General features: G+C 43.2%; 2 protein-coding genes across 2 annotated transcripts in view; one reads left to right on the top strand and one right to left on the bottom strand.

Annotated features, from left to right (window-relative positions):
- Positions 1 to 20,006, top strand: part of FAM168B (family with sequence similarity 168 member B) — a 44,226-nt gene extending 24,220 nt beyond the window's left edge. The window contains exons 4-7 of the mRNA XM_046018461.1: positions 12,761 to 12,903; positions 13,038 to 13,215; positions 14,874 to 14,999; positions 15,450 to 20,006. Coding sequence (XP_045874417.1) covers positions 12,761 to 12,903; positions 13,038 to 13,215; positions 14,874 to 14,986 — 434 coding nt within the window. The 3' untranslated portion in view covers positions 14,987 to 14,999; positions 15,450 to 20,006. The remainder of the gene's footprint in view (positions 1 to 12,760; positions 12,904 to 13,037; positions 13,216 to 14,873; positions 15,000 to 15,449) is intronic.
- A 1,144-nt stretch (positions 20,007 to 21,150) lies between these two features.
- The window catches only part of ARHGEF4 (Rho guanine nucleotide exchange factor 4), a 243,333-nt gene continuing 238,950 nt past the window's right edge, over positions 21,151 to 25,533 (bottom strand). The window contains 4 exon segments of the mRNA XM_046018460.1: positions 21,151 to 21,917; positions 22,465 to 22,542; positions 23,280 to 23,523; positions 24,279 to 24,410. Coding sequence (XP_045874416.1) covers positions 21,766 to 21,917; positions 22,465 to 22,542; positions 23,280 to 23,523; positions 24,279 to 24,410 — 606 coding nt within the window. The 3' untranslated portion in view covers positions 21,151 to 21,765.

Raw genomic sequence — 25,533 nt, forward strand, 5'->3', positions numbered from 1 at the left:
CAGGACTCACAGCCAGATCTGGGGTTGTACCTGCTCTGCTACATAGGACTTTGTGACATTTTGGGCAGTAGTATCTTTATCAGCATCTTCATAATGAATACCATGCAAGGCATTTTGGGGAGTTCACTTCAGTAAGTACATAACAGTTCTAAGAAGGACCTCTAGGACTAACTCGATCCTTGTAGAAAAGGGGGATTTCTTTCTTGTGGTTCAAAACTGGTGCAGAGAGGGAGGCAAGATGATGGAAGAGTAGGGGACCTCATTTCATCTGGTCCTTTGAATTTAGCTGGATAAGTCAAGTCAAGTCATTCTGAACACCTGTTAATTCAACCTGAGACATAAGAAAAGAATTGGTAGAATTCTACAAATAGAGAAGTGACCAATTTTTGCAAGGTAGAGGTGCAGAGAGGTGAATTTGAGGGGATATATGATAAATGATAATAATGATAAAGATGGTAAATGATCGGGGGAGAGAGCCTCCATAAGCTGGCTACCAGAAAGTGATATAGCAGCAGAGTGCAAAATCGGAGCTTGTAGACATCTGCTTCTTTGAGGGGCAGCCCTGCTTCAAAGCAGGGCAGAATCCTAGGTGGGACAGTGTGGTCTTAGGATTCCCAGGGTCACAGAAAGAATGGGGTGCCTGAGCTGGCAGAATTCCCAAGCATTGGAGCGGGGAAACCTGCTATGGTCAGCAAGCCCGGGAGTGGGCTCTTAGTTTGGTTTGCCATTAACTGTGAATTGGGATACGATTGGGCTACTGCTCTCTGTTCGAGTGCCCAGCAAGGTGTAGGCCTAAGGTGACCCTCCTCCCACTCATGTGAGGATCCACACAGGCGCATACCATGGGAGTCTGCAGAGTTTGGGGCACACAAAATTGGAGACTGCTTTTCCCTGAGGGTTTACTGAAGAGAGGGGACAATGATCTTTTACCTCTAGGGCTAGGGGTGGGGTGCAACCTTTTTTATTTTCATCCCCTAAAGCAGTGGGGAAAGCCTTCAGTGAACAAAAGCCACAGAGAACAACCAAAAGCAGCTTACACTGACTGAGCCCAGCCCCCCTTGAAAGGGAAGGTACAACTCTGCCCAGGCAAAGACACCCAAGAATCAGCATAGCAGGCTCCTTCTCCCTCAGGAGACCAGCTCAACATCAGGGGAATGCCAAGTTTACCAAGCACACAACTGCAAAACTCAAGCACCAGGGGAGAATAGTATATAGAATTTGAGGGTTTTTTCTCATAATTCTTTTATCTTTCAGTTTAAAATTTTCCTTTTTTTTTCTTTTCAGTTTCTTATTTTATCAACTTTTTGTTTTTAAGGTTTCTTTTTAACTTTTATTTTACATTTATATTTTAGATATATTCTTCATTTTGGGCTTCCACTGTATTCAATTTTATTTTTGTATATACATATTTAAAGTTTGCTTTCTTAACAGTTTTGGGATTTAGTGTCTTCTAACAAAAAAAAAGAACAAAATAAAATATACCCAGGACCTACTGGCTCACCCTGTTTTGTCCACCTGGAGGATTATATTCTCTCTTTTATCCCCTTCTTTTGTTTCTTTTTCTTTTCTTTTTTGATTTCTAACCTCTTTGGATTTGTCTAGTGTGTATTGTGCTTGGGTCATGGTTGATATTTTTGGTCTTGTTCTCTTGTTCATCCATTCTTCTCTGGGCAAAATGCCTAGCAAGAGGAATGTAAAACAAAGGAAAGATCCAGAGGTAATATTCTCTGCCACAGATCTAATCAATATGGACATAAATAAAATGTCAGAGGTGGAATTCAGGATAATGGTTATAAATTTATTAGCTGGGTCTTGAGAAAACATATAAGACAATAGAAAATCTCTTAGAGCAGAAATATAATCCATTCACACTGAAATTAAAAATGGTTTAATTGAGATGCAGTCTGATCTATAAATGGATGCTCTAACAGGGTAAATGAGGCAGAAGAGTTAAGTGGCATAGAAGACAAGATGATGTAAAGAAAGGAAGCTGAAGAAAAGAGAGAAAACTAAATGGCCCCTGAGGGGAGGCTTCGAGAAATCAGCAAGACCATCAAGTGAAATAGTATTAGAATTATTGGGATCCCAGATGAAGAAGAGAGAGGGAAAGAAGATATATTTGAGAAAATCACAGCTGAGAACTTCCTTAATCTGGAAAAGAAAGCAGGTACTTGTGTCCAGGAGGTATAGAAAACAAACTTCAAGATCAATAAAAATGGATCAACATCCTGACATATAATAGTGAAGCTTTCAAATTTTAGAGATGAAGAGAAAATCCTGAAAGCCCCTTGAGGCAAGAGCTCCTTAACCTACAATGGTAGAAACAGCAGACCTAGCCACAGAGACCTGGCAGGCAGGAAAGGACTGGCATGATTATTCAGAGTGCTAAATGAGAAAAATAATATAGCCAACAATACTTTATCTACCAAGGCTGCCATTCAGAATGGAAGGAGAGATAAAGAGCTTCCAGGAGAAACTGAAAGAATCTGTGATCATTAAACCAGCCCTGATTAAAGAGGATTCTGTAAGCAAAGAGAAAGCCCCAAAGTAACATACACCAGAAAGAAATAGAGACAGTCTACAGAAACAGGAACTTTAGAGGTAATACATTGGCACTAAATTAATATCTTTCAGTAGTTATTCTATAGGCTTAATGCTCCAATCAGAAGAGACAGGATATCAGATTAGATAAAAAGGCAAGATTCATCCATATGGTGAGATTCATTTTAGACCTAAAGATACCTCCATATTGAAAGTGAGGGGGTGGAGAACCATTTATCATGCTACTGGACCTCAAAAGTAAGCTGGGGTAACAATCCTCCTGTCAGACAAATTAGATTTTAAAACAAAGATTGTAGTAATGGATGAAGAGGGACACTGTATCATACTTAAAGTGTCTATCCAACAAGAAGATCTAACAATTACAAATATTTATCCTCCTAACTTGGGAGCAGCCAATTACACAAATCAATTAATAATCAATTAAAGAAACTCATTGACAGTAATACTAGGATATTTCAACACCTCACTCATAGCAATGGACAGATCATCTAAGCAGAAGGTCAGTAAGGAAACAGAGCTTTAAATGACACACTGGACCAGCTGGACTTCACAGATAGATAAGGAGCATTTCATCCTATAGCAACAGGATATACATTCTTCTTGAATCCACATGGAATATTCTCCAAAATAGATCACATGCTGGGTCACAAATAAAGTTTCACCTGGTACCAAAAGAATAGGATTACTCCCTGCATGTTTTCAGATTACAATGCTATGAAATTTGAAGTCAACCACAAGAAATTTGGAAGGAACAGAAATATGTGGAGGTTAAGGAACATCCCATTAAAGAATAAATGGATCAATCAGGAAGTTAAAGAATTAAAATATACATAGAAGCAAATGAAAATGAAAACACAACAGTCCAAAACTTTTAGGATGCAGCAAGGTGCTCTTAAGAGGAAAGTAATACCAAATCAAGCCTTCCTCAAGAAAGAAGGAAAGTCTCCAATGTACTACCTAACTTTACATCTAAAGAAGCTGGAAAAAGCACAGCAAATAAGATCACACCTAAATCCAGCAAGACAAGAGAAATAATAAAGATCAGGACAAAAATCAATGATACAGAAATGGAAAAGGAAAAAAAAAAAAAACCAAGAGATCAATGAAATTAGGAGCTGGTTCTTTGAAAGGATTGATAAGGAAAAACCCCTAGCCAAACTTATCAAAATGAAAAGACAAAGGACCCAGATCAATAAAATCATGAATGAAAGAGGAGAGATCATGACCAACACCTTGGGTCCCTAATGAAGTCCCAAGTGGTACCGGAAGATTGGAATTACTCCGTGTATATTTTCAGACCACAGTGCTTTGAAACTTGAGCTCAGTCACAAAAGGAAATTTGGAAGGAACTCAAACACTTGGAGGTTAAAGAGCATCGTATTAAAGAATGAATGGATCAACCAGGAAATTAAAGAATTTTAAAAATCCATGAAAACAAATGAAAATGAAAACACAACTGTTCAAAAATTTGGGATGCAGCAAAGGCAGTCAGTCCTAAGAGGGAAGTAGTACATAGTAACACAAGCTGTTCTCAAAAAATTTGGAACGTCTTAAATACATAAGCTAACCTTAACACCTAAAGGAGCTGGAGAAAGAACAGCAAATAAAGCCTCAACCAAGCAGGACAAGAGAAATAATAAAGATTAGAGTGGAACTCAATGAAATAGAATCCAAAGGAACAGTAGAACAGATCAGTGAAACCAGGAGCTGGTTCTTTGAAAGAATTACTAAGATCAATAAACCCCTAGCCAGACTTAACAAAAAGAAAAAAGGAGGGATCCAGATTAATAAAATCATGAATGAAAGAGGAGAGATGATGACCAATACCAAGAAAATACAATTTTAAGAACATATTATGAACAACTATAGGGCCAGCAAATTAGGCAATCTGGAAGAAATGGATGCATTCCTAGAGACATAAAAATTACCAAAACTGAAACACGAAGAAATAGAAAACCTGAACAGACCCATAACCAACAAGGAAATTGAGTCAGTAATCAAAAATCTACCAACACATGGAGTCCAGGGCTAAATGGCTTCCCAGGGGACTTCTCCCAAACATTTAAAGAAAAATTGGTACCTGTTTTTCTGAAACTTTTCCAAAAAATGGAAATGGAAGGAACTTCCGTACTCGTTCTGTGAGGCGAGCATTACCTTGATCCTAAAGCCAGGCAAAGACCCCCCACTAAAAATTTTAGGAGAATTACAGACCAGTATCCCTGATGAACATGGATGCCATAGTTCTCACCAAGATACTAGCCAGTAGGATCCAACATACATGAAATGGTTTACTTATTATGACCTAGTGGGATTTATTCCTGTGCTGCAGGGGTGGTTCAGCATTTGCAAATCAATTAGTATAATATACATCACATCAGTAAAAGAAAGAACAAGAACCATATGATCTTTTCAGTTGATGCAGAAAAAGCATTTGACAAAATACAGCATCGTTTCTTGATTAAAGCTTTCCACAATGTAGGGAAAGAGGGAAGAACGTACCTCAGTGTCATAAAAGCCATCTATAAAAAGCCTATCGGGAATACCATTTTCAATGGGGAGAAACAGAGCTTTTCCCCTGAGCTCGGGAACACAAGAGCAATGCCCACTCTCACTGCTGTTGTTCAGTATAATATAGGAAGTCCTAGCCACAGCAGTCAAATAAAAAGAAATAAAAAACATTCAAGTTGGCAAAGAAGTCAAACACTTTTTTTCCAAGACAACATGATACTTTATGTGGAAACGCAAAGACTCCACCCCCAAATTGCTAGAACTCATACAGCAATTTAGTAATGTGGCAGAATATAAAAATCAATGCAGAAATCAGTTGCATTTTTATACACTAACAATGAGACAGAAGAAAGAGAAGTTAAGGAATCAATTCTATTTATAATTACATCAAAACCCATAAGATACCTAGGAATAAACCTAACCAAAGATATAAATGACATGCACTGAAAAAACTACAGAACACTTATGAAAGAAATTGAGGAAGACAAAGAAATGGAAGAACATGCTAGTGTTAAAATATCTGTGCTTGCCAGAGTAGTCTTCATATTCAGTGCAATCACTATCAAAATACCATTGACATTTTTCACAGAGTTGGAACAAATAATCCTAAAATTTGTATGGAACGAGAAAAGACCCTGATAGCCAGAGGAATGTTGAAAAAGAAAACCAAAACTGATGACCTCACAGTGCCAGACTTCAAGCTGTATTATAAAGCTGTGATGATGAAGACAGCATGGTACTGTTAGAAAAACAGACACATAGATCAGTGGAATAGAATAGAGAACCCTGAAATGGACCCTTAATGGATTTTTCACAAGGTCATTGGATCTTTCACAAAGCAGGAAAGAATATGCAGTGGTAAAAGAACAGCCTTTTCAATAGCAGGTGCTAGGAAAATTGGACAGCCACATGTTTCAAAAATGAACCTGGACCATTTTCTTACACCATACACAAAGGTAAACTCAAAATAATTGAAAGACCTGAATGTGAGATAGGAATCCATCAAAATCATAAAGGAGAATACAGGCAACAAGCAACCTATTCAATCTCGGTTGCAGCACCTTCTTGCTAGACATGTCTCCGAAGGCAAGTGAAACAAAAGCAAAAATAGCCTGTTTCATCAAAATAAAAAGCTACTGCACGGCAAAGAAAACAGTTGACAAAACTAAAAGGCAACCTACGAAATGGGAGAAGGTATTTCCAAATGACATAATCAGATAATGGGCTAGTATCCAAGATCTATAAATAACTTACCAGATTCAACTCCCCAAAGAACAAATAATCCAGTTAAGAAATGGGCAGAAGACTTGACTCTCCAAAAAGGATATACACATGGCCAACAGACACATTAAAAAAACGCTCAACATCCTTCAGCCTCAGGGATGTATAGTCAATACCACAACCTTACATCAGTCAGAATGGCTAAAATTAACAAGACAGGAAACAACAAATGGTAAGGATGCAGACAAAGGGCAACCTTTTATACTGTTAGTAGGATTGCAAGCTGGTACAGTCACTCTGGACTGTATGGAGTGTTCCTCAAGAAATGTTCTTAAGAAAGGTTCCTCAATGGGGCGCCTGGGTGGCTCAGTGGTTTAAGCCTCTGCCTTCGGCTCGGGTCATGATCTCAGGGTCCTGGGATCGAGCCCTGCATCAGGCTCTCTGCTCAGTGAGGAGCCTGTTTCTCCCTCTCTCTCTGCCTGCCTCTCTGCCTACTTGTGACCTCTCTCTCTCTGTCAAATAAATAAATAAAATATATATATTTAAAAAAAAGAAAGGTTCCTCAAGAAATTATAAAGACAGCTACCCTGTAACTCAGCAATTGCACTAGTAAGTATTTACCCCAAAAATGCAAATGTAGTGATTTGAAAGGGCACCTGTGCACCTCCGTGTTTATAGCAGCAATGTCTGCAATAGTGAGACTGTGGAAAGAGCCAAGATGTCCACTGACACATGGTGAATGGATGAATATGTGGTACACATACACACCACACACACACACACACACACCCCACAGTGGAATATTAGTCATCAGAAAGGATGAATACTTATTATAATTTAATTACATAGATGAGCATGAAACTGGAGCGAAATAAATTAGAGAATGACAGTTATCTTATGGTTTCACTCGTGGAATATAAAAAAACAGCACAGAGGATTATGGGGAAAGGGTGGAAAAGTGAACAGGAAATCTTCAAAGAGGGACAAAAACTGAGAGACTCTGAACTGTAGGAACAAACCAAGGGTTGCTAGATGGAAGGTGGGCAGGGGGATGGATAATTGGGTGATGGGCATTGAGGAGGAACGTTGATGTGAGCACTGGGGGTTATATGCAACTGATAAATTATTGAACACTTCATCTGAAACTAATGATATACTATATGTTTGCTAATGGACTTTAAATAAATAAAACTTGTGCATTTTGGGGCACCTGGGTGGCTCAGTCTTTTAAGCATCTGACTGTTGATTTTGGCTCAGGTCATGATATCTAGCCTTGTATTGTTGGCTTCCACCCCTCAGCAGGGAGTGTGCTTGAGATTTTCTCCCCTCTGCCCCTCCTTCCCAATAAATAAATCTTAAATTCCTGGGAGTCATTCATTCTCTTTCTCTCCCTTAAATTAATATATATATGTATATATAGTTCTAACCACAGACCAATAATGTAAATTTTTTTATTTTGATTTTTTTAATACTCAGCTTTTTTTTTTTTTTTTAAAGGTTTATATATTTGAGAGAGAGCCCATGTGTGAGGGCCTGGGGGGGGGCAGAGGTAGAGTAACCGGAAAATCTCAAGCATACTCCTCAGTGAGCGCAGAACCTAACACAGGGCTTGATTTCAGGACCCTAAGATCATGACCTGAGCCAAAATCAAGAATCAGACCCTCAGTTGACTGAGCCACCCAAGGTGCCTCACTTAGCTTATTTTTTTAAACTTGAGGTGTAATTTATGCACAAACACTGATATGTATTAGTGTTCAGTTAGACAGATTTTGACAATTGTATATATTCATGTAATCACACCTGAAAGAAAATACCAAGCACTTTGATCATCCCAGATAGCTTTCATTCTGCCCTCTCCAAACCACCCCTCCCATTTCTCCCACCATATGTATATTTGTATGTTTTGTATTGAAAATGAGATCATACAGTGTGTGCTCTTATGTGTGTTTGGTGAGTTTTAAAAGTTCAACATGGCTTGAGACTTACTTGTGTTTTTCCTCTTGATACTTAGTATTTTTTATTTGGATGTATCATAATTGAACCATTCTCCTTTTGATGAACATTTGGATTATTTCCCCATTTTTGTCTATTAAGTTTGGTGAACAGTTTTTTATAAGTCCTATTGTGGATGTATGTTTTCATTCTTCTAGGGCAGGTATCTGAGCGTGAATTCCTGGGTCATTTGGAAAGTACTTCTCTAGCTTTATGAGAAGTTGTACTATCTGACATTCCCATGAACTAAGTGTGAGTGAGTGAGCACTTGTAATGAATGAGAAATAGTACCTCAAAAACTTTTATTTTTGTTTTTATTTTTTTATGGGTTTGTTTATTTATTTTAGAGTTTGGGGTAGAGGGAGAGGGAGCAAATCATCAAGCAGACTCCACCCTGAGTAGGGATCCTGAAGTAGACTCGGTCTCACCACCCTGAGATCATGACCTGAGTCAAAGTCTAGAGTTGGGCTTTGGCTGAGTGTGCCACCCAGCGCCCCCTCACTTTTAGAAAGCAGTTTTTTTTGAGGTATAATTTACATATTGTAAAAGTTATCCTTTCAAGTGTACGGTGTGGTGTGTTTAGAAAGAAGTATACAGTTAGTTGTGTAATACCACCACAGTCAAGTGACTTCATTTCCCTGAAAAGTTTCCTCACACCCTCTGGCCCTTGAGCACCACCAATCGGTTTTCTATCTTGGAATACTAGGTTGATCTTTCCTAGAATTTACTCTCAGTGAATGTAGCATGTATTTTTTTTTAATAATTAAAAAAATTTTTTATTAAGTAGTCTTCATGCCCAGCATGGGGTTTGAGCTCAACACCCTGAGATCAAGAGTCACATGCTCCGCCAGCTGAGCCAGCCAGACACCTCTCAGCCTGTGTGCTTGTATCTGGTTTCCTTTGCATCTTACAGTTTGAAATTTATGCCATGTTATATATATCAGCAGTTATATCTTTTTGGTTGCTAACTAGTATTTTATTATATGGATATACCAGTCTGCTGCTACGAACGTAGCAGTTCAAAGACCTTCGCATACCCTCATTAGAGAATAAGTCACTGTTCTATGTTGGGATGGGGAGTCAGGAAGGGGAACCAGACATCTTCCTGCTTACCAGATAGACTCTAGCTACTCTTCCAGACTTCAGCCCTCTGTCAGCTCCTGGTGCTGATTGTTTCCAGGTTTTTGGAAGAGGTGTTCCTGTTCCTGGTAGTAGGCTGCTTCTCGGCCTTTTTCACTGTTGGCTATGATGTAGCTATTTTGAGTCTCCCAGGTCATTTTTCATTTCTGCCTTTTAGATTCCAACATGTTGTCTTTTCTCCCATTCTTTGTGTGGCTTTACATCTTTAATTTATTAATCTGATTTATTCTCACTTTGGGGACAGAGGCAAATGTTTGTGTTCAGTTTGCTGTCTTAACTCAATCTTTTTACCTTAGCCCTGGTGTTCGACAAGTTTCTCCCCCATCCCCTTTTATTTTGCTGTAATAAACAACACTGTGATTAGCATTCTTATAGTTGAGTTTGTTCCAATCCATATGTCTAATGCCACATTGTGCCCCAGAAAGGTGTACCAATTTATATTCCCACAGGACAGGTATTTCTTTCCTAGTCCTGTATTGAGTATACTCTCAGTAGAACTTTCTCCTTTGTTTTTTCCATTCTCCCCCAAAATGCCACTTACCCCAGTCCCCACACGTGTACTTGCACATCAGGTCTAGAAATGAAGTCAGATATTCGTGGAAGATAGGTCCACAGTGGTGTCAGATCTTGACTGCAGTCAGGGCTGTAACAATACTTTGTTCCTCACTGCTTTGTTCCTTCCCTATGCCAGGCCTGAAAGGGGGCTTGAATTAAGGCCTTTTTCTCTTTCCTTTTTAAATTTTTTGTTAGTTTTAGGTATACAAACATAGTGATATCACATTTCTTTGTATTGCTCATTGCTCAGCACAGTAAGTACTCACCATCTCTCACAGTGCAGTGTTATTCCCTATACTCTGTATTCCTTGTACTCTACTTTTCATCTCCATGACTGACTGACTTTATAACTGGACATTTGTACCACGTAATCCCCTTTATCTATTTTGCCCATCACTATTCCCTCCACCTCCCAGCCCAGCAACCACTGCTTTTTTGCTATTTTTGAGTTTGTTTATGGCTTTTCTTTTGTTTTTTTTTGGATTGCACATATAAGTGAAATTGCTGGATCATATAGTATTGTCTTTCTCAGTCTTGACTTATTTCACTTAACATAATATTCTCTAGGTCCATCCTATGTTGTGGCAAATGACAAGATCTCCTTCTTTTTTATGGCCGAGTAATATTCCACTGTGTGTCTGTGTGTGTGTGGGTGCATCATATACATAACATCATCATTATCCATTCTAACATTGGATACTTGGGTTGCTTTTGTATCTTGGCTTTTGTAAATAATGCTACAGTAAAAACAGGTGCATATGTATCTTTCTAAAGTAGTGTTTTCATTTTCTTTGGTTAAATACTCAATAGAGGAAATACTGGATCATGGGTTATGTTAGTTTTTAACTTTTTGAGGAATGTTCATATTATTTTCCTGTAGTGGCTTACCAATTTACATTCCCACCAACAGTTCACCAGTGTCCCCCTTTCTCCACATCCTTGCCAGCACTTGTTATTTCTTGTCTTTTTGATACGAGCCATTCTGACTGGTGTGAGATGAGATCTCATTGTGATTTTGATTTGCATTTCTCTCATGTTGAGTTATGTTGAGCATCTTTTCATACGTCTGTTAGCCATCTGAGATCTTCTTTTGGAAAAATGTCTATTCAGGTCTTCTGCTCATTCGTTAACTGGATCGTTTGGTTTTTTGGTGGTGTTCTTTATGTATTTTGGATATTAACACCTTGTCAGATTTTTCATTTGCAGATCTTATCTCCCATTTAGTACATTGTCTTTTTGTTTTGTTATGGATTACGTTGCTGTGCAGAAGCTTTTTATTTTTTAATTTTTTTTTTTTTTTTTTAGAGAGAGCTAGTAGGTGCAGGAGGGAGGGGGAGAGAGAGAGAGGGAGAAACCAAAGCAGACTCCTTTAGTGTGGATACTGAAAGTGGGGAGGGGGCTTGATTCCATGACCCTGAGATCATGACTTGGGCAGAAACCAAGAAACCTCAGTCAGTTGTACCACCCAGGCGCCCCTGTGCAGAAGCTTTTTAGTTTGATGTAGTTCTGATAGTTTATTTTTGCTTTTGTTTCCCTTGCTTGAGAGATCCATAAAGTTGCTAAGGCCATTGTACAAGAGATTATTGTCTATGTTTTCTTTTAGGACTTGAAAGGTTTCAGGTCTCACATTTAGATCTTTAATCCATTTTATTTTTTGTGTATGGTGTAAGAAAGTGGTTCATTTTCATATTTTTGCATACAGCTGTCTACTTTTCCCCAACACCATTTATCAAAAAAAAAAACCAACAAAAAAACCCTATCTTTTCACCATGGTATGTTCTGGCCTCCTGTGTTGTAGATTATTAATTGACCATATAAACGTGGGTTTATTTCTGGGCTCTCTATTCTGTTCCATTGATCTATGTGTCTGTTTTTGTCCCAGTACCGTATTGTCAGCTTTGTATACCTCCAGCTTTGTTCTTCTTTCTCAAGATTGCTTTGCCTATTTGGGGTCTTTTTTGTGGTTCCATAAAATGTTTCAAGATTGTGTATTCTACTTCTGTGAAAAACACTATTGGCACTTTTTTAAAAAAGATTTTATTTATTTTTAGAGAGAGAGTATGAGAGCATGAGAGGGGAGAAGGTCAGAGGGAGAAGCAGACTCCCGATGGAGCTGAGAGCCCAGTGCGGGACTCAATCCCAGGACTCTGGGATCATGACCTGAGCTGAAGGCAGTTGCTTAACCAGTTGAGCCACCCAGGCACCCACGCTGTTGGTATTTTGCTAGGAATTACGTTGAATCTACATACTGCTTTTGGTAGTATGGACATTTTAGCGATATTCTTCGAGTTCATGAGTGTGGTGTATCTTTCCATTTGTTTGTGTCGTCTTCACTTTTTTTTGCATCAGTGTGTTCTATAGTTCTCAGAGCACAGGTCTTCGACCTTCTTGGTTAGATGTATTCCTAGGTACCTTATTCTTTTTGGTAAAGTTGCAAATGGGACTGTTTTCTTAATTTCTCTTCTCATTTGTTACTAGTGTGTAGAAATGCAACAGATTTCTATGTATTCGTGTCCTGCAGTTTTACTGAATTCATTTATTTTATAGTTTTTTGATGGAGTCTTTAGAGTTTTCTATGTGTAGTGTCATGTCATCTGCAGATAGAGACAGTTTTACTTCCTCCTTACGATTTTGGATGACCTGTATTTCTTGTGTGACTGCTGTGACTAGAACTTCCAGTACTCTCTTGAGTAACAGTGGTGAGAGTGGACATCCTTGTCTTGTTCCTTACCTTAGAGGGAAAGCTCTGGGTTTTTCATGGCCGTTGGCTTCTTTGTTTCAGGTTACACTCCTGGCACACCTTACAAAGTGTCCTGTTCCCCCACCAGCGGGGCAGTGCCACCATACTCCTCCTCCCCCAATCCCTACCAGACCGCTGTGTACCCTGTGCGAAGTGCCTACCCCCAGCAGAGCCCCTACGCGCAGGTAGGCTTGGGGTGTGCTTTGGGTCTGTTAATGGTGCTCATGGGCACTGTGCATATGGAAAGGGTTGGTTCTCTCTGGGCTCTGATCCATGGGGTGTGCAGCCTTGTGGCAGTTGACTCTCCTCTTCTCCACAGCAAGGCACGTACTACACACAGCCCCTGTATGCAGCACCCCCTCACGTCATCCACCACACCACAGTGGTGCAGCCCAATGGCATGCCAGCGACGGTGTACCCTGCTCCCATCCCTCCACCTAGAGGCAACGGCGTCACCATGGGCATGGTGGCTGGGACCACTATGGCTATGTCGGCAGGTGAGTCCGTGACCCTGGGTTGCCTGTTTTATGATGGCATGAGAGCTGGGGAAAGGGAGAGCTCACTAATTCTTTGACTTTTGGTTTGATTTTTCATGCTTCGAGTTGTATGGAAGGACATTCTCTTAGGAAAGGAATTTTTTCTTTCCCTTCCCTTCATTTCCTCCTCTTTTCCTTTCAGTTGAGAGGAGTCTGGGTTTGGGGTTTGGAGTGATAAGCCAAGAACTAAGCACCTTCCCTGTGGGCATGACTGGCTAGTAATCTCTGTACTTGATGGGTGAGCTGAGCTCTTGGCATTAGGGCCCAGGAATGGCCGATCCTCCTGAGGAGCATACCAAGCTTGAGCAGAAGAGGGTTACTTTGTGTCTAAGTGGTCTGGCCCTCCTGATACCTCCCTTTAGTCTGTGAATGTTGGTGTTTGCATAAATCTAAGAGAACTAGCTTTGTGTTAACAGATAGAACAGCTACTTGTAGAAATCCTTTGGCATTGGTCAACTGTATTTCCCAAGGCTTCCCTTGATCAGAAAAATAAATCACAGAGATATGAGACTCCTGGGTAGGATGTGCCCATCATCTTGGATTCCAGAGCCCCTGGGGACTTGATGTAATGTCTAGGGTTTAGGTTACCTCCAGTGGACATATGAGTTATCTATGGCAGGCTGGCCAGGTACACAGGATGCATTTGATTGCGCTGGCTGTTTTTTGTTTTTGTTTTTGTTTTTTTCAGTGTTCCTTCTCTCTCTCTCTCAATTAAATTTCAACATAGATTCTGCCAGAGAGAAAGGTGTGTGTTTTCTGCCCAGAATCTCCATTGTATATGGGTTTCCCATACTTATCTGTGAAGAGACAGAAACTGCATGTTGGAGGGATGAAAGGCTGTGGGCTGGTTGTGGGCAGGGAGATGGAAAGTGAAGAGAAGCAAGGTAAGACTGTTAGGTTTGAGGTTCTGCTTATCTGCAAATGGGCTCAGAGAGTTTTCTCTAGTTATAAGGGAAATACAATTATATTCATGTATTCAGAAGCTCATGTGGTTTAGTATCTTCCCTCTCTTCAATTTATTACCATCTGAACCATTTTTAACTGTATATGGTATAGTCATGTTTTTGTAAAACAACTTTTTCACCTTGCAAAACTGAAGGTCTGCTCATTAAATAACAACTTCCCTTATCCCGTGTCCCCACCTCAGCCACCACCATTTACTTTGTTTGAGGTATCTACTCGAGATACCTCATTAAGTGCAGTCCTTTTGGATGTATCTTTTTGTGACTGGCTTGTTTTACTTATAATGCCCTTAAAGTTCATGTTGTAACATGTAACAAATTTCCTCCCTTTTTAAGGCAGAATAATACTTTTTTTATTTTGTCAGCTATCATCTGATTTCCAAAAATCATGGAGTATGCTCGTGTGAAGGGGAGACACAAAACCTGTAGACATTATCACATGAGCTTTCTGTGTTCGTACAACTTTGAGTTATGTATGATCAGAGTTCTGACAGCACTCTAGGTCAAGACTACCCATCTTCCTGTGTACTTCCTTCCTTTCCAAGCAGGCCAGGTCAGAGCTCTCTCGTCAGGCAGCACGGAGCTGTGTGGTGACACCAGCTAGCCGTGTGTGGGTCTGGTGCTGCCTGCCACTGAGACAGCTTCTCTTTCTTCCAGGTACCCTGCTGACCGCTCACTCCCCAACTCCTGTTGCCCCCCACCCAGTCACTGTGCCCACATATCGGGCCCCAGGAACACCCACCTACAGCTACGTGCCCCCTCAGTGGTGATCACCCTGCAAATGTAAGTGACTGGTGAAACCTGTGTCAGTTCTTAACTAAGTGCATTTTTTTCGGTACAGAATGACAATCTAACATGTTTTAAACACTAATGAGAAAAATGCTACCTGTTAATCCAAAAGCAGTGTGGTATTTAAAGTTTTGTTCTTACTGGGACTCTATAAAGAAGAAGAAGGAAGGGAATCATTGAGTACTTGCTGTTTACACTATAGACTTTGTTCCTTTCCTGTTCAATGCTGTAATCTTCCACTGCTTTTTGCAGAAAATAGGGTTCTGGTTGTAACTGGAAGTCTCTCTGAGGTCCACAGGAACCAGGAGCAGTGGCCACTCCTTGCTGTCCTTTCTGGTCCTAGTGGATTTTGTCTTCCTTGAGTTGCATGAAGCACCTCCTTTTTGGAGCAGTGGTGTCAGAGGTACTTCGTTGACTGTCTGTCTGTCTTTCTCCCCCTGCCAGGTTTGAGGATGGAGCTGTGCAGTCACATCATGGAGGTTCCACAGCTGGTGCTGCAGGCCTCGCGCCTCCAACTTGGACTTTCTTCTTAATGCTCTCTACACTTAGCTAAACACTACGATGGCCCAGCCCAGCAGGTCCCAGCACCAATTAGTCTCCAACTAACTCTGTGGGTTGGTCTTAAAGCAAATCCTGTTTTGTGGGCTGCCTGGCAATTTTTTAGCTAACTGTAATGATAAAAAGGGAGTATTAATCTATTCTGAATCATATCTAGTTGAATGCATGTTTAAAAAAACAAACACAAAAACAAAGCTTGCTCAATCTACCTGCAGTGACTGATGCAAAATCATCATATGCAAAACCCAAAGGAATGGAAAAGCATTTTATAACTTGTATCACTAATGCACTGTTGTAATGTATGCAGAGTCTTAAAGTTATAAGTGTTAAAGTGAATTTCTTCATAGAGTATCTGAAATCCCTTAGATGATGATTCTTCAGCCTTTGGGGTTGAGGTGGGTTGCCAGTTGGTAATGTGGACTTTGAGTTTTTAGCCATCTGTTTCTTTCATTCTGACTGCATGGCGTGGGGAGAGAGTTGCAGGGACAGGGTGAGTGCAGGGAGGGCTGCCACTGCTTGGGATGCAGCCAGCTTACTGGGCATCCCTTTCTTGCCGTTAATTCTTGCGGGGCATTGTGGTATGGACATTCTTAAAGATCATCATGAAAGTGTAGAGTTGTGTGGCCAGTATAGTTAGGGGCAATAGGTGGTCTTCATCAGCAAAGCAATTTTCTCTGCCATCTAAGTTTTTATTACAAGCCTCTTACAGATAGAGATGAGGTTTTCTGTATCTTTACTGGAAAAGTCCTATGTACAACTAAATTATTTTCCTGGGATGAAAGATATGTGAAGGAGAAACAGCCACACTTAGAGAAGGTATTGTCTTCTCTCCTTTATTTAATTTAGGAAACCATTCCTTCCCCCCTCCCCCCAAGTAATGTTTCAGGCCACTGAAAACATATGTAGGCATTGCTATTCTCACCACCCTCTCCAAGAAGGGCAAAGATTTCAGCCGTCTGTTATGAAGAAAGTTGTATATTTAAGAACTATTAAAAGGGAACAAACTTTATTTGAAGTTGTTTCTTGTGGAGAGGCAGGGCTGTGGCTGTGTTTGGGCCTATCCACCTGATGGGGACTTGTCATCTGAAACCATATGGAGGCTGCTCCTGGAGGTGGGTTTGTGGAGGTGTAAGGGAGGAGCTGGTGCCTCTTGTCTGTAAGCCTAGTCTGCCATGTCTTTTAGCGGAGGGCTCTTGGCACAAAGCAGGTATGGACAGCAAAGGGCCAGGCAGCATCAGAATGTATTTGCCTGCCAGGGTTTATTTGGAAATGGTTTTGTGTTTAGAGTCTGAATATTGTACATAAGAAATGAAGAGGGTTTTTTTGCCTAAGTGTGCCCAACTTGTATTGATGGGAGTATGGGTCTGTTCAGAGAGGGGGTGGGAGGGTGAAGGTTTTGTTCCCTTTCAGCAGTCTGTCAGGTGTGGGTGGGGTTTGCTTCTGTTCACCCCATCATTGTTTCAAGTGTTGTGGGCTTTGGGTTGGGGAGGGAACCTTACCCCTCCATCTCTGGCAGCTAGTTTGGGACTCTGGCACTGGTTTGGCATTTGGCCCCATTTGGTGAGTAGGACACCTGACCCCTGAGCCTTTGGTAACCTTATTTTTTTATAGTAAGTATCCCATAATTTTCTTTTTCACATTTTATTTTATAAGAAGTTTAGGAATATTTTTGCATGGATCATTGTAAACAGAAGAGTCCTTATTCCTAATGTCTGTTAACATAGTGTGCTTACTCGATAAGTACTTTAAATTGCTTCATTAGCACTTAACCCATGTGTGTGTGTGTGTGTGTGTGTGTGTGTGTGTGTGTCAACCATTTGTTGGTAATTCCATAGTAGATGGTTTGTAATAACTATCTGATCGTTTCTAAGGGTTGCAGGGCTGAACTGACCAAGTAGAAGAAAAGCCAGTTTCCCCAGTTTAGGGTAATAGATTAGGAGAAAATACAATTTTAATGTATGCTTTAGAAAAGCCCTAAATATCACAAAATGGGCACACACACACACACACAAAACTATATGTAAAGGGGTGGAGTCATTTGAATTGAGCGGAAAGATAGAAGTTATAGAGGATGCTGCATTGAGCTTGCTTGAGACCTGGCACACACAGGGTGAGCATTTTCACAAGCACTGAATTAAATGGTTTTTTTGAGAGCAAGAAGGGTGGGTTGCATTTTGCCCTCATTTATATCAGCTTCATAAACACTTTCCCCCTTATGGGTTTTGTGTTTTTTTTTTTTAATCTTTTTTCCCTTTTGTGAGGGTGAGTACTTTATCAAATACTTTTGCATAATGGAATACATCTCTGGAAATCTTTCCCATTTTGAACTGATAGGGCTTGAGCTATCAAATATGATAATGAAAGGTAGATCTTGTCTAGCAGGTAAGAATCTGGACATATGAATAGTAGCAACGCTATCATAGGTTGTAATTTTAACAACATTTAATTCCAGTAAAATTAATTAAGGAATAGACTTCTGTTAGAGCTGCATAATTTGACATCCCAAGCATAATAATGGAACATTCGGAGAAACTTCACTTTTCTTTTTGTATGTGACATTCCTAATTTGAGAGTCTTTCAGTTGAATTACGGTTCTTTTAGAAGTGGAGATAGGCACGTGAAGGACCTAATTCCTCTAAACATGAATGTCATCATGGGTATTTTAAAAAAAGTTGTTCTACAGCCTCTCTGCTGAGGCTTAGGAGGTCCGTTTTTTTGCTTATGGAAATTTTGTTTGGATCTGGGCCAGGTGACTTGAGTGTTTAGTGATGAGTGTTGGTCTATCAGTTTGCTGCCTCTGTGAAGTGAGGACAACATCAGGGCCAGGGCCATTCATAGTAATAGGCACAGAGGCAAGGCACTTCCAGAACCTTTTATGTCTCATGTTAAATCTTTTCAGAACATTCTTGTTGGTATGGTTATTAGGCCTACCAGTTGCTATTCTGTTTCTTGAGTGCTATGCAAATGTAGTATTTAGAGGACATGAGGGAGGTCGTGAGCCTTGCTTGGGCTGGGCACCTGGTTGGTGAGCATCTTGCCCTTCCCACACTGAGTATACAGTGCTTTGCTCCATCTGGTGGCACCATCACTTCTATAAGGAGAGAAAATACATTCTTAGGGCACTTTGGATATACTGCTACCTGGCATATGGGTTTCTGTGAGTGTGCCTGCCAGTCGGTAATGAAAAGGTAGCACACACCAACCACATCAATATTGGGGCCTACGTCAAAAAGGAAATCTAGGCTTCTTCACCAGTTCTTGTAAACAGTTGGAACAGTGTTTCTCTGACCAGTTGGGCCACCTTCTCTCTTTCTGGCAGCTAATGACTGGATTCTCTAGTCATTGCCAATCTAAGTATTGCCGAGACAGGACAGGGTACCTGTCTGACCCATCAGCAGGCTTATGGCCAGTTTTAAGGGTGAATGGCTTAAGGGTGGGGGGCAGCTTCTGGTTCTTTTCTGGTGCTTTCTAAGTGTGGGTGGGGTGTCTCTACTGAGGAGTATGGTTGGCTCGGGGGAAGGGCAGACTGCTTAGCTCTTCTCTCTAGCACATCTCAAATGTTTGTGTTTTTTCCCTGAGCTCTTTATTACTCACCTGAGCTTTCTGAAGGTGCATCAGACTTTTTTGAACAGACTTGCAGATGACTGCTGCAGAAGAAGGTCTGATCTTTTTCAGTAGAAAGTCGCAAAGTTGTTCTTACATGTTTCAGAGGATTTGTTTCCCCCCACTTACCATGCAGCACTCCCCCCAACCCCAATTCATTTGAAGAACAGAAAACGATAGGGTAACCTATCTGAATCCCCAGGACTAAAGTATACTTACTTGGGACAGGGAGACGGGAGAGGCAGGGGTCTGTTCAGGAAGCCTGCAGGAGGCTTCAGGAGACCCGTGTTCCCAGGGTGGATGTGGTAAAGAGGACAGGTGTCTCATTTGGGCCTCCTGAGCCTTGTCACTCTCCCATGGGTCCTGTGCAGACTAGTGGTCAGTAAAATAGTTGGGCTGTGCTGTACTCCTGTCAGGGTTGCTGTGATGGCTGTGATCACAGGTTGCTGTGTTGGAGGAGAGACCCCAAGGAGCCACATGGGTTGTGACTGACTAGGAAATGGTTCCTTTTTTTTTTTTTTTTCTTTTTAATGCTTTTTAAATACTGTTTTTTTAGACCGTTCCCTTGGTACTTTTTTAAAGCTTAAGTCAGCATTGTCTTCCAGTGTTAAAGGCATCCCTCCCCTCTGCATTGAACTTACGGTGTCAGTCAATACAAAGGAATGGAACATCCATCCTGAGCCAGTTCCATTATGTGTAAATTCATACTATTTTAATTTTTTATGCAATCTGATGAGTAGATGAGCTCAGATTTAAAATTCTTAAAAGCACGTTTATTGTAACAAGAATTGTTATGTATTAATACTGCAGTTTTCAATAAAGATTGACTTGTGTTGCAAATTATGATTTTAATTTTTTTTTCCCTGCAGGTTTTATCTTGAGGTGGTATGTCCTGGCTGGGAGGCCAAGTTAGGAGTTTCAAGTTAGGAAATCCAGGGTTTGGGGGCAGAGGCTTTCTGACATCACAGTGTGTAAGGGTGTGTGGAGGCAGCAGGTTGTGGGGACTGTTGACCTCGGGAGAAGGGAGGAAAGCTAGCCCTGTTCCTCTTCTCCTGGTCCTGTGGCCTGAGTCTTCCTGGGAGGACACATTCGTATCTCCATTTCATTAAGGAGGATGCTAAGACCTAAGAAAGATTGCAGACTTTCTGTTCCCAAAATTGACATTTGCCAACTTTAGCTAAACACTGACTCTGGAGCACCAGGGAGGCTTCCAGGCCCAAATAGGTTGGAGGAGCTGAGCCAGCTGTATCCCACACCAGGACAGCTCCCAGGCCACACACTGTCTTCCCAGCTCCTTCTGAGCCTCTGAAGTATTTTCCCTGTCACCTTTGCTTCTATCCATCAAAACTCTGAGGGCATGGTCTGCATGTAAGTGAGCTCCCACCACAGTGGGTGATGCTGGGCTCATCCTTTCTGTTGAAGGAAAGGTCCAGGGCAGAGACAGGTATAAGAGTTACAGGAAGGATGGGGCATGCAAAGAAGAAAATACACAGACAAAATGGAAAAACAAGGGCTGGCAGCCAGGTTATTTTTCATAAATTTCTTTATGAAATTAAATGTGGTTTCTGGCTTGGAGAAGGTATAGTGCAAGAGTGACTGACTGTACATGCTGCTGAATTCCTGTGGGCCAGAGGGAAAGCTCAGTGTTCCAAACCCACAAGGCAGGTCCTGGCTGTACTCATGGGTGACCTTTGTTAGCGGGGCGTGAGCTTCCCTCTAGCTCCCATGCCCATGCCCATTAGCCTCTGGGGGGGTGGGTGGGTCAGTCCTGGATGCTGGGCCACAGAATTCAGTCCTTATGGCTTCTCACGCTCACTTAGGGTAAGGCAATCTTTCTGTGTCACTAGTAACAATTCTTTTTCCCCATTGTTGGAAAAACAGCACAATCCAAACAAAAAAAAAAAAAAATGGGATCAGGTTCTGGAGTCAACCCACAGCTACACGTGGACTGATCACAAACCCTGACAGAAGTATACAGTGACTATTTCTTTCCACTATAAACACATCACAAGTGAGGAAGGTTGTCCAGCAGCCAGGAGTGTCTAGAGGGGCTAGAAGGCGAAAATGAGTGGGCTGTGGGCTGGACATTTTTGTGCACAGAATTCTGATTACCACCCTCCAGGGATGCAAGTTGCTTGGCACCACCAGCTGGGGACTGGGGGCCTCAGAGACAGTTGGAGGGCAGAGGGGCACAGAGCCCAACTTGCAGGGGCTAAAAAGGCAGATGGTCTCCTGCCCAGCGGAAACAGGAGGAGGGATGATCAGATGTCCAGAGAAGAGGGTTCAGAGCGGCCAGTCCTCTCACCACATTGGCCTGGCTGGTGGCTCTTGAACTGTGGCTCCCAGGAGGCCCCATAGAGGTCCAGAGGGTGGCGGGAGGCTCACTGCTATGGGCCCCTGCCCCTCCAGCTGGTGTCTTCAGTGCACCAGTAGTGGGGAAGAATCCATGAATGGGGTACCGAGAAGTCCCTCGCTCAGCCTGTAACTTGCAGTGTGTGTGACCCGCAGAGTAGGCCACATGCGGTGGGCCTCAGGGAAAAAAAAGCTGGAGGCCCAGTGGTGAGGCAGGTCCAGACAGTGCTGTCGGATGGGAGCTGGCTCACTTGCGGAAGGGTGCCAGCCGGCTAATGCTGTGCCAGAAGGTGGATGGCTTCCGCTTGGGCTCTGCCAATACCAAGACCTGTTGCTGGGGCAAGCTGGTGGGCAGTACCGGGTGCTTCTGGCGTGCCAGGTAGTAGGGCCGGCTGAGAGCTGAGCAGAAGCAGGGATCATGAGTGCCTAGGGAGCCAGGTGGCACAGGGCATAGCAGCAGCCTCTGTTCAGCAGGGAATAGAATGGGTCCTGTCCCATGCAAGGGAACTTCCTTCCTATGGGGCCCATCACACCCAGTGGCCTGGGCCACCCTCTAGTCTGCAGAGATGGGGTGGGGCCCTGGAGCTCCTCCATGGAACAGGCTCCATGCCAGGCATTTAACATCTCTGTAGGAATGGGGATATGAGCTCCTTGCCAGGTGACTGTATAAGTCCTGCAGAAATCCTGCCTGGGGAGGTGTGCTGTTACTAATGCTACTGCTCTGGGGTGCCCAAGAGAATTGAGAGCAAAATCAACTGCACACTGACTGAAGCTTTGTTACCAGTGGCCTCTTAACACCCATCTTCGGGAACAAATACCTGCAAAGGGCAGTGGGCAGCAGAGGGACCTCAGGTACTAGCTGGCTTTGCTTTGGGGGATTAGAGAAGAGTTTGGTCATGGGTAGGGTCAGGGTGCTATGGGAAGAGTTAGAGTACCATCCACTTACCTTTGGGCTTCCCAGTGGCCTGCTGCTTGCTGGCATTCACCATGGCTTGCTTTCTCTGCAGCTCGGTGATGGAGAAGCCTGGGAGAGAGGGCCACAAATAAGACCTCTGCTTACTTTGAGGACTTGGCTGCCGTTCCACCACCCCAGCCAATATTTCTCTTGTCCTGTGCCTCCTGGAACCTGTGGTCCTCTGTGGTCTTGCACCTCCTCACAGGGTCTGGGGTCCCATCAGGCTGCAGATGCCCAGCATCCTGCTCAGCCAGCCTGCCTTGGCCAACCAGGCAGAGGAGATGCACAAAGGCCCTCCCCACATCTTGCCCTATCCCATCTCTCACCCTGACCCAATCCCTGATGTCTCCAACATCTAGTGTCCTTTCTCTCCATTATGACTTTCCCAGACCAAGATCCAGTCAGATCACTCTGAGCCTGATGCTGGAGAGGAGAGGAATGCAGTAGCAGAGGTGGCTTGCTTATGTTGGAGTGGAGGAGTCTTCTCAAAGCCAGTGCCCAAATCCTACTTAAATGGTCCATGCTAGAAAGGGGCCTCACCAGGTTTCTGCAACTGAGCAGAGGGCCCCCACCTTATGAAGTGTGCATACATATGTGAGTGTTTTGGAAGCAAACCCCCAACAGGCCAGAAGACCCATGCCCTGGGGCTGAAATGAAGAGGTTCCCTGGAGCCTTGCCAAAACCTGAGGTCCTTGGTCTGTAGGACATCCTGTCTCACAGTCTCAAGGTTCTCCTGACCTTGCATTTAGAGTTTAGGAGGGCTGAGTGGGCCCTCACAGTGGAGCAAGGATGATGGGGTCTCGCACCTGTCTCCTGGTCCAGCCGCACCTGTTCCCTCTCCCTGTCGAAGGCCTTGAGCCAGCGTTCTTTCTGCTCAGACTTCCTGGCACACAGCAGGTGACTCTCTCCTGTGGTGCCGCAGAGCAGCCGGAAAGCATTCTTGACACTCACGTGGAGGTCTCTGTCTTTTCCATCCTCCAGATCCACCACCTCCAGTCCATCCATATCCACTCGGCCCTTATAGTACAGCACATCGCGGCGGAGAAGGTCCTGCCAGAGACTCTGTGAGCTCTTGGCCTGTTCTGCTTGTCGGGGTCCCACCCAGGCCTCTGAACCACTCTCCTGACCATGTTATGCCTCACCCCGCACCCTGCCATTGGAAGGGCCAGTGAGCTGCTCACCCACTTCCCCAGCAGATGGTGAGCTCATAAGGGCAGAGTAAATGTGGTGTGGCCCACACCTGTGTGCTGAACCCATGATGGAGGAGCCTCGCTCCTTCAGTGAAGTTACTGACTGGCCTGGAGGATCTTTAGGGTACCCATAGTTTCATGGTGAGGCAGTCATGGAAACAATGGCCCATGGCTCATCCCACATGACAGAGAAGAGTACCAGACCTACCAGGCTGGGCCCAGGGCCAGTGGCCAGGCACTTGGGCCACATGTTGAGAGTAGAAGCTAACAGCAAAGAGGCAGCAGGAGCAAGGACCCCAGGGCTCAGGGAACTGAAGTTTGCAGGGACAGGAGAGGTGGGTTTAGAAGCAAGCAGGGCCTAGGTCAGGCAAGAGAGTACTAACAACACTGGTTAGACTGTGAGGGCCACTGCTATCTGACTCCCTCTGCAGAGAATCACCCTCATCCCAGTCCTAGAAGCCTGGCCAGGGAAGGGCCTGCTGCACTGAAGTTCCCAAGGAAAAGGAGCCACCGGTGTGTGGCTCCTTTTCTTTGGCAGTTACTCCCAGCCCTCAGCCTCACTCCTCCACTCCTGCTCTAAATGGCTTATCCAGCAGGGCACAGCAAATCTGGTACCTTCTTGCAGTAGATGAGCTGGTGGTCAAAGAGGAAAAACATCCTTTGCTGGCTCTTAGCTTGTGGCTGGGTAACACGAGTCAGCTCCCCCGAGTAGATGAGTTCTGAGCTCCTGACCAGGAGATCTTCCCCCTGGGAAATGCCAAGGAGAGCTGTGAGCTGAATGCACCCAACTCCACTGGGCACTGCCTCCTGCCTCCATCATGGGTTGGGCGGGCTCCCCACTGGCAAGTATCGAGCAGCAGGCCACCAAAGGAGGGGTTGCTCTTGAAGCCCAAGGGGAGAGTGGGGAGTGGAAAGGTGCCAAATGGGGCCCCGTGGCAGACAGTGGCATGTGCACTTGGATTATGGCTAATCCCCACTGAGATGTCATGTAAGTGAAGTAACAGCGATTTTGAAGACTAAATAAAGAATCTGAAATATTTCACTAATGGTTTTGAGTACACACTGAAATGATACTTTGGATATACTGAGTTAAATAAAACATTATTAAAATTTATTTCACCTGCTTTTTTTTTCTGTTTTAAGACGACTACTAGAACAATTACCTATGTGGCTCCCATGATATTTCAATCAGTGCTGAGCTCGAGAATAATTAGACCTGGCTAGAAGTCACCTGTGAACCTTGTCTTTTAGGGGCTAAGGAAGTTTTCTCATCTAAATGTAGTTAGTACCTGAAGCCCCATCATCAGACTTCAAACTTTCAGGTTAACCCCTGCCCTCTTCCCATTCCTCCTGGGAAATGCAAACCACAGCCAGGAGTTTGGGGCAGCTATTTAGTTTGAGATAAGTGAATTTGTATGGGTCCTTGGCCAGGGGTGGGCATCAGAACCAGCCACTAGGAAAATAAAAAACCCCAAACAAAACAAAGAACACATTGCTCAGCATCCCCACCAGGGATTCTAAGTCTCTGTTTTCTGGGTGGAACCCAATAATCTGTATTTTCATAACATTTTTATGGCTAATGGGTGGAGGTGAGATGACAGGAAGACCTCCGGAGGACGGGAATGTCCCTATGAGTTCAGGACTCTGCTTTAGAAGGCAAGACTGGCAGATACAAGGGGTATGTGTAAGCCAGAAGAATGGAACCAGGAGGCTCTGACCCATGGCAATTTTTGGTTCTGCTGTGGCAAGCCTGAACCCTTCTGTTGGGAGAAGTCCCAACAGTTACTAAAACTTGGGGCTGGCCTGTCCTGCTGGGCTGGCCAGCTGCACCAGGAATGACATCCTATCTCACACATGCCCTACACTCTTG

Source organism: Meles meles, chromosome 9 (assembly GCF_922984935.1).
Source record: "Meles meles chromosome 9, mMelMel3.1 paternal haplotype, whole genome shotgun sequence".
Taxonomy (NCBI): domain Eukaryota; kingdom Metazoa; phylum Chordata; class Mammalia; order Carnivora; family Mustelidae; genus Meles; species Meles meles.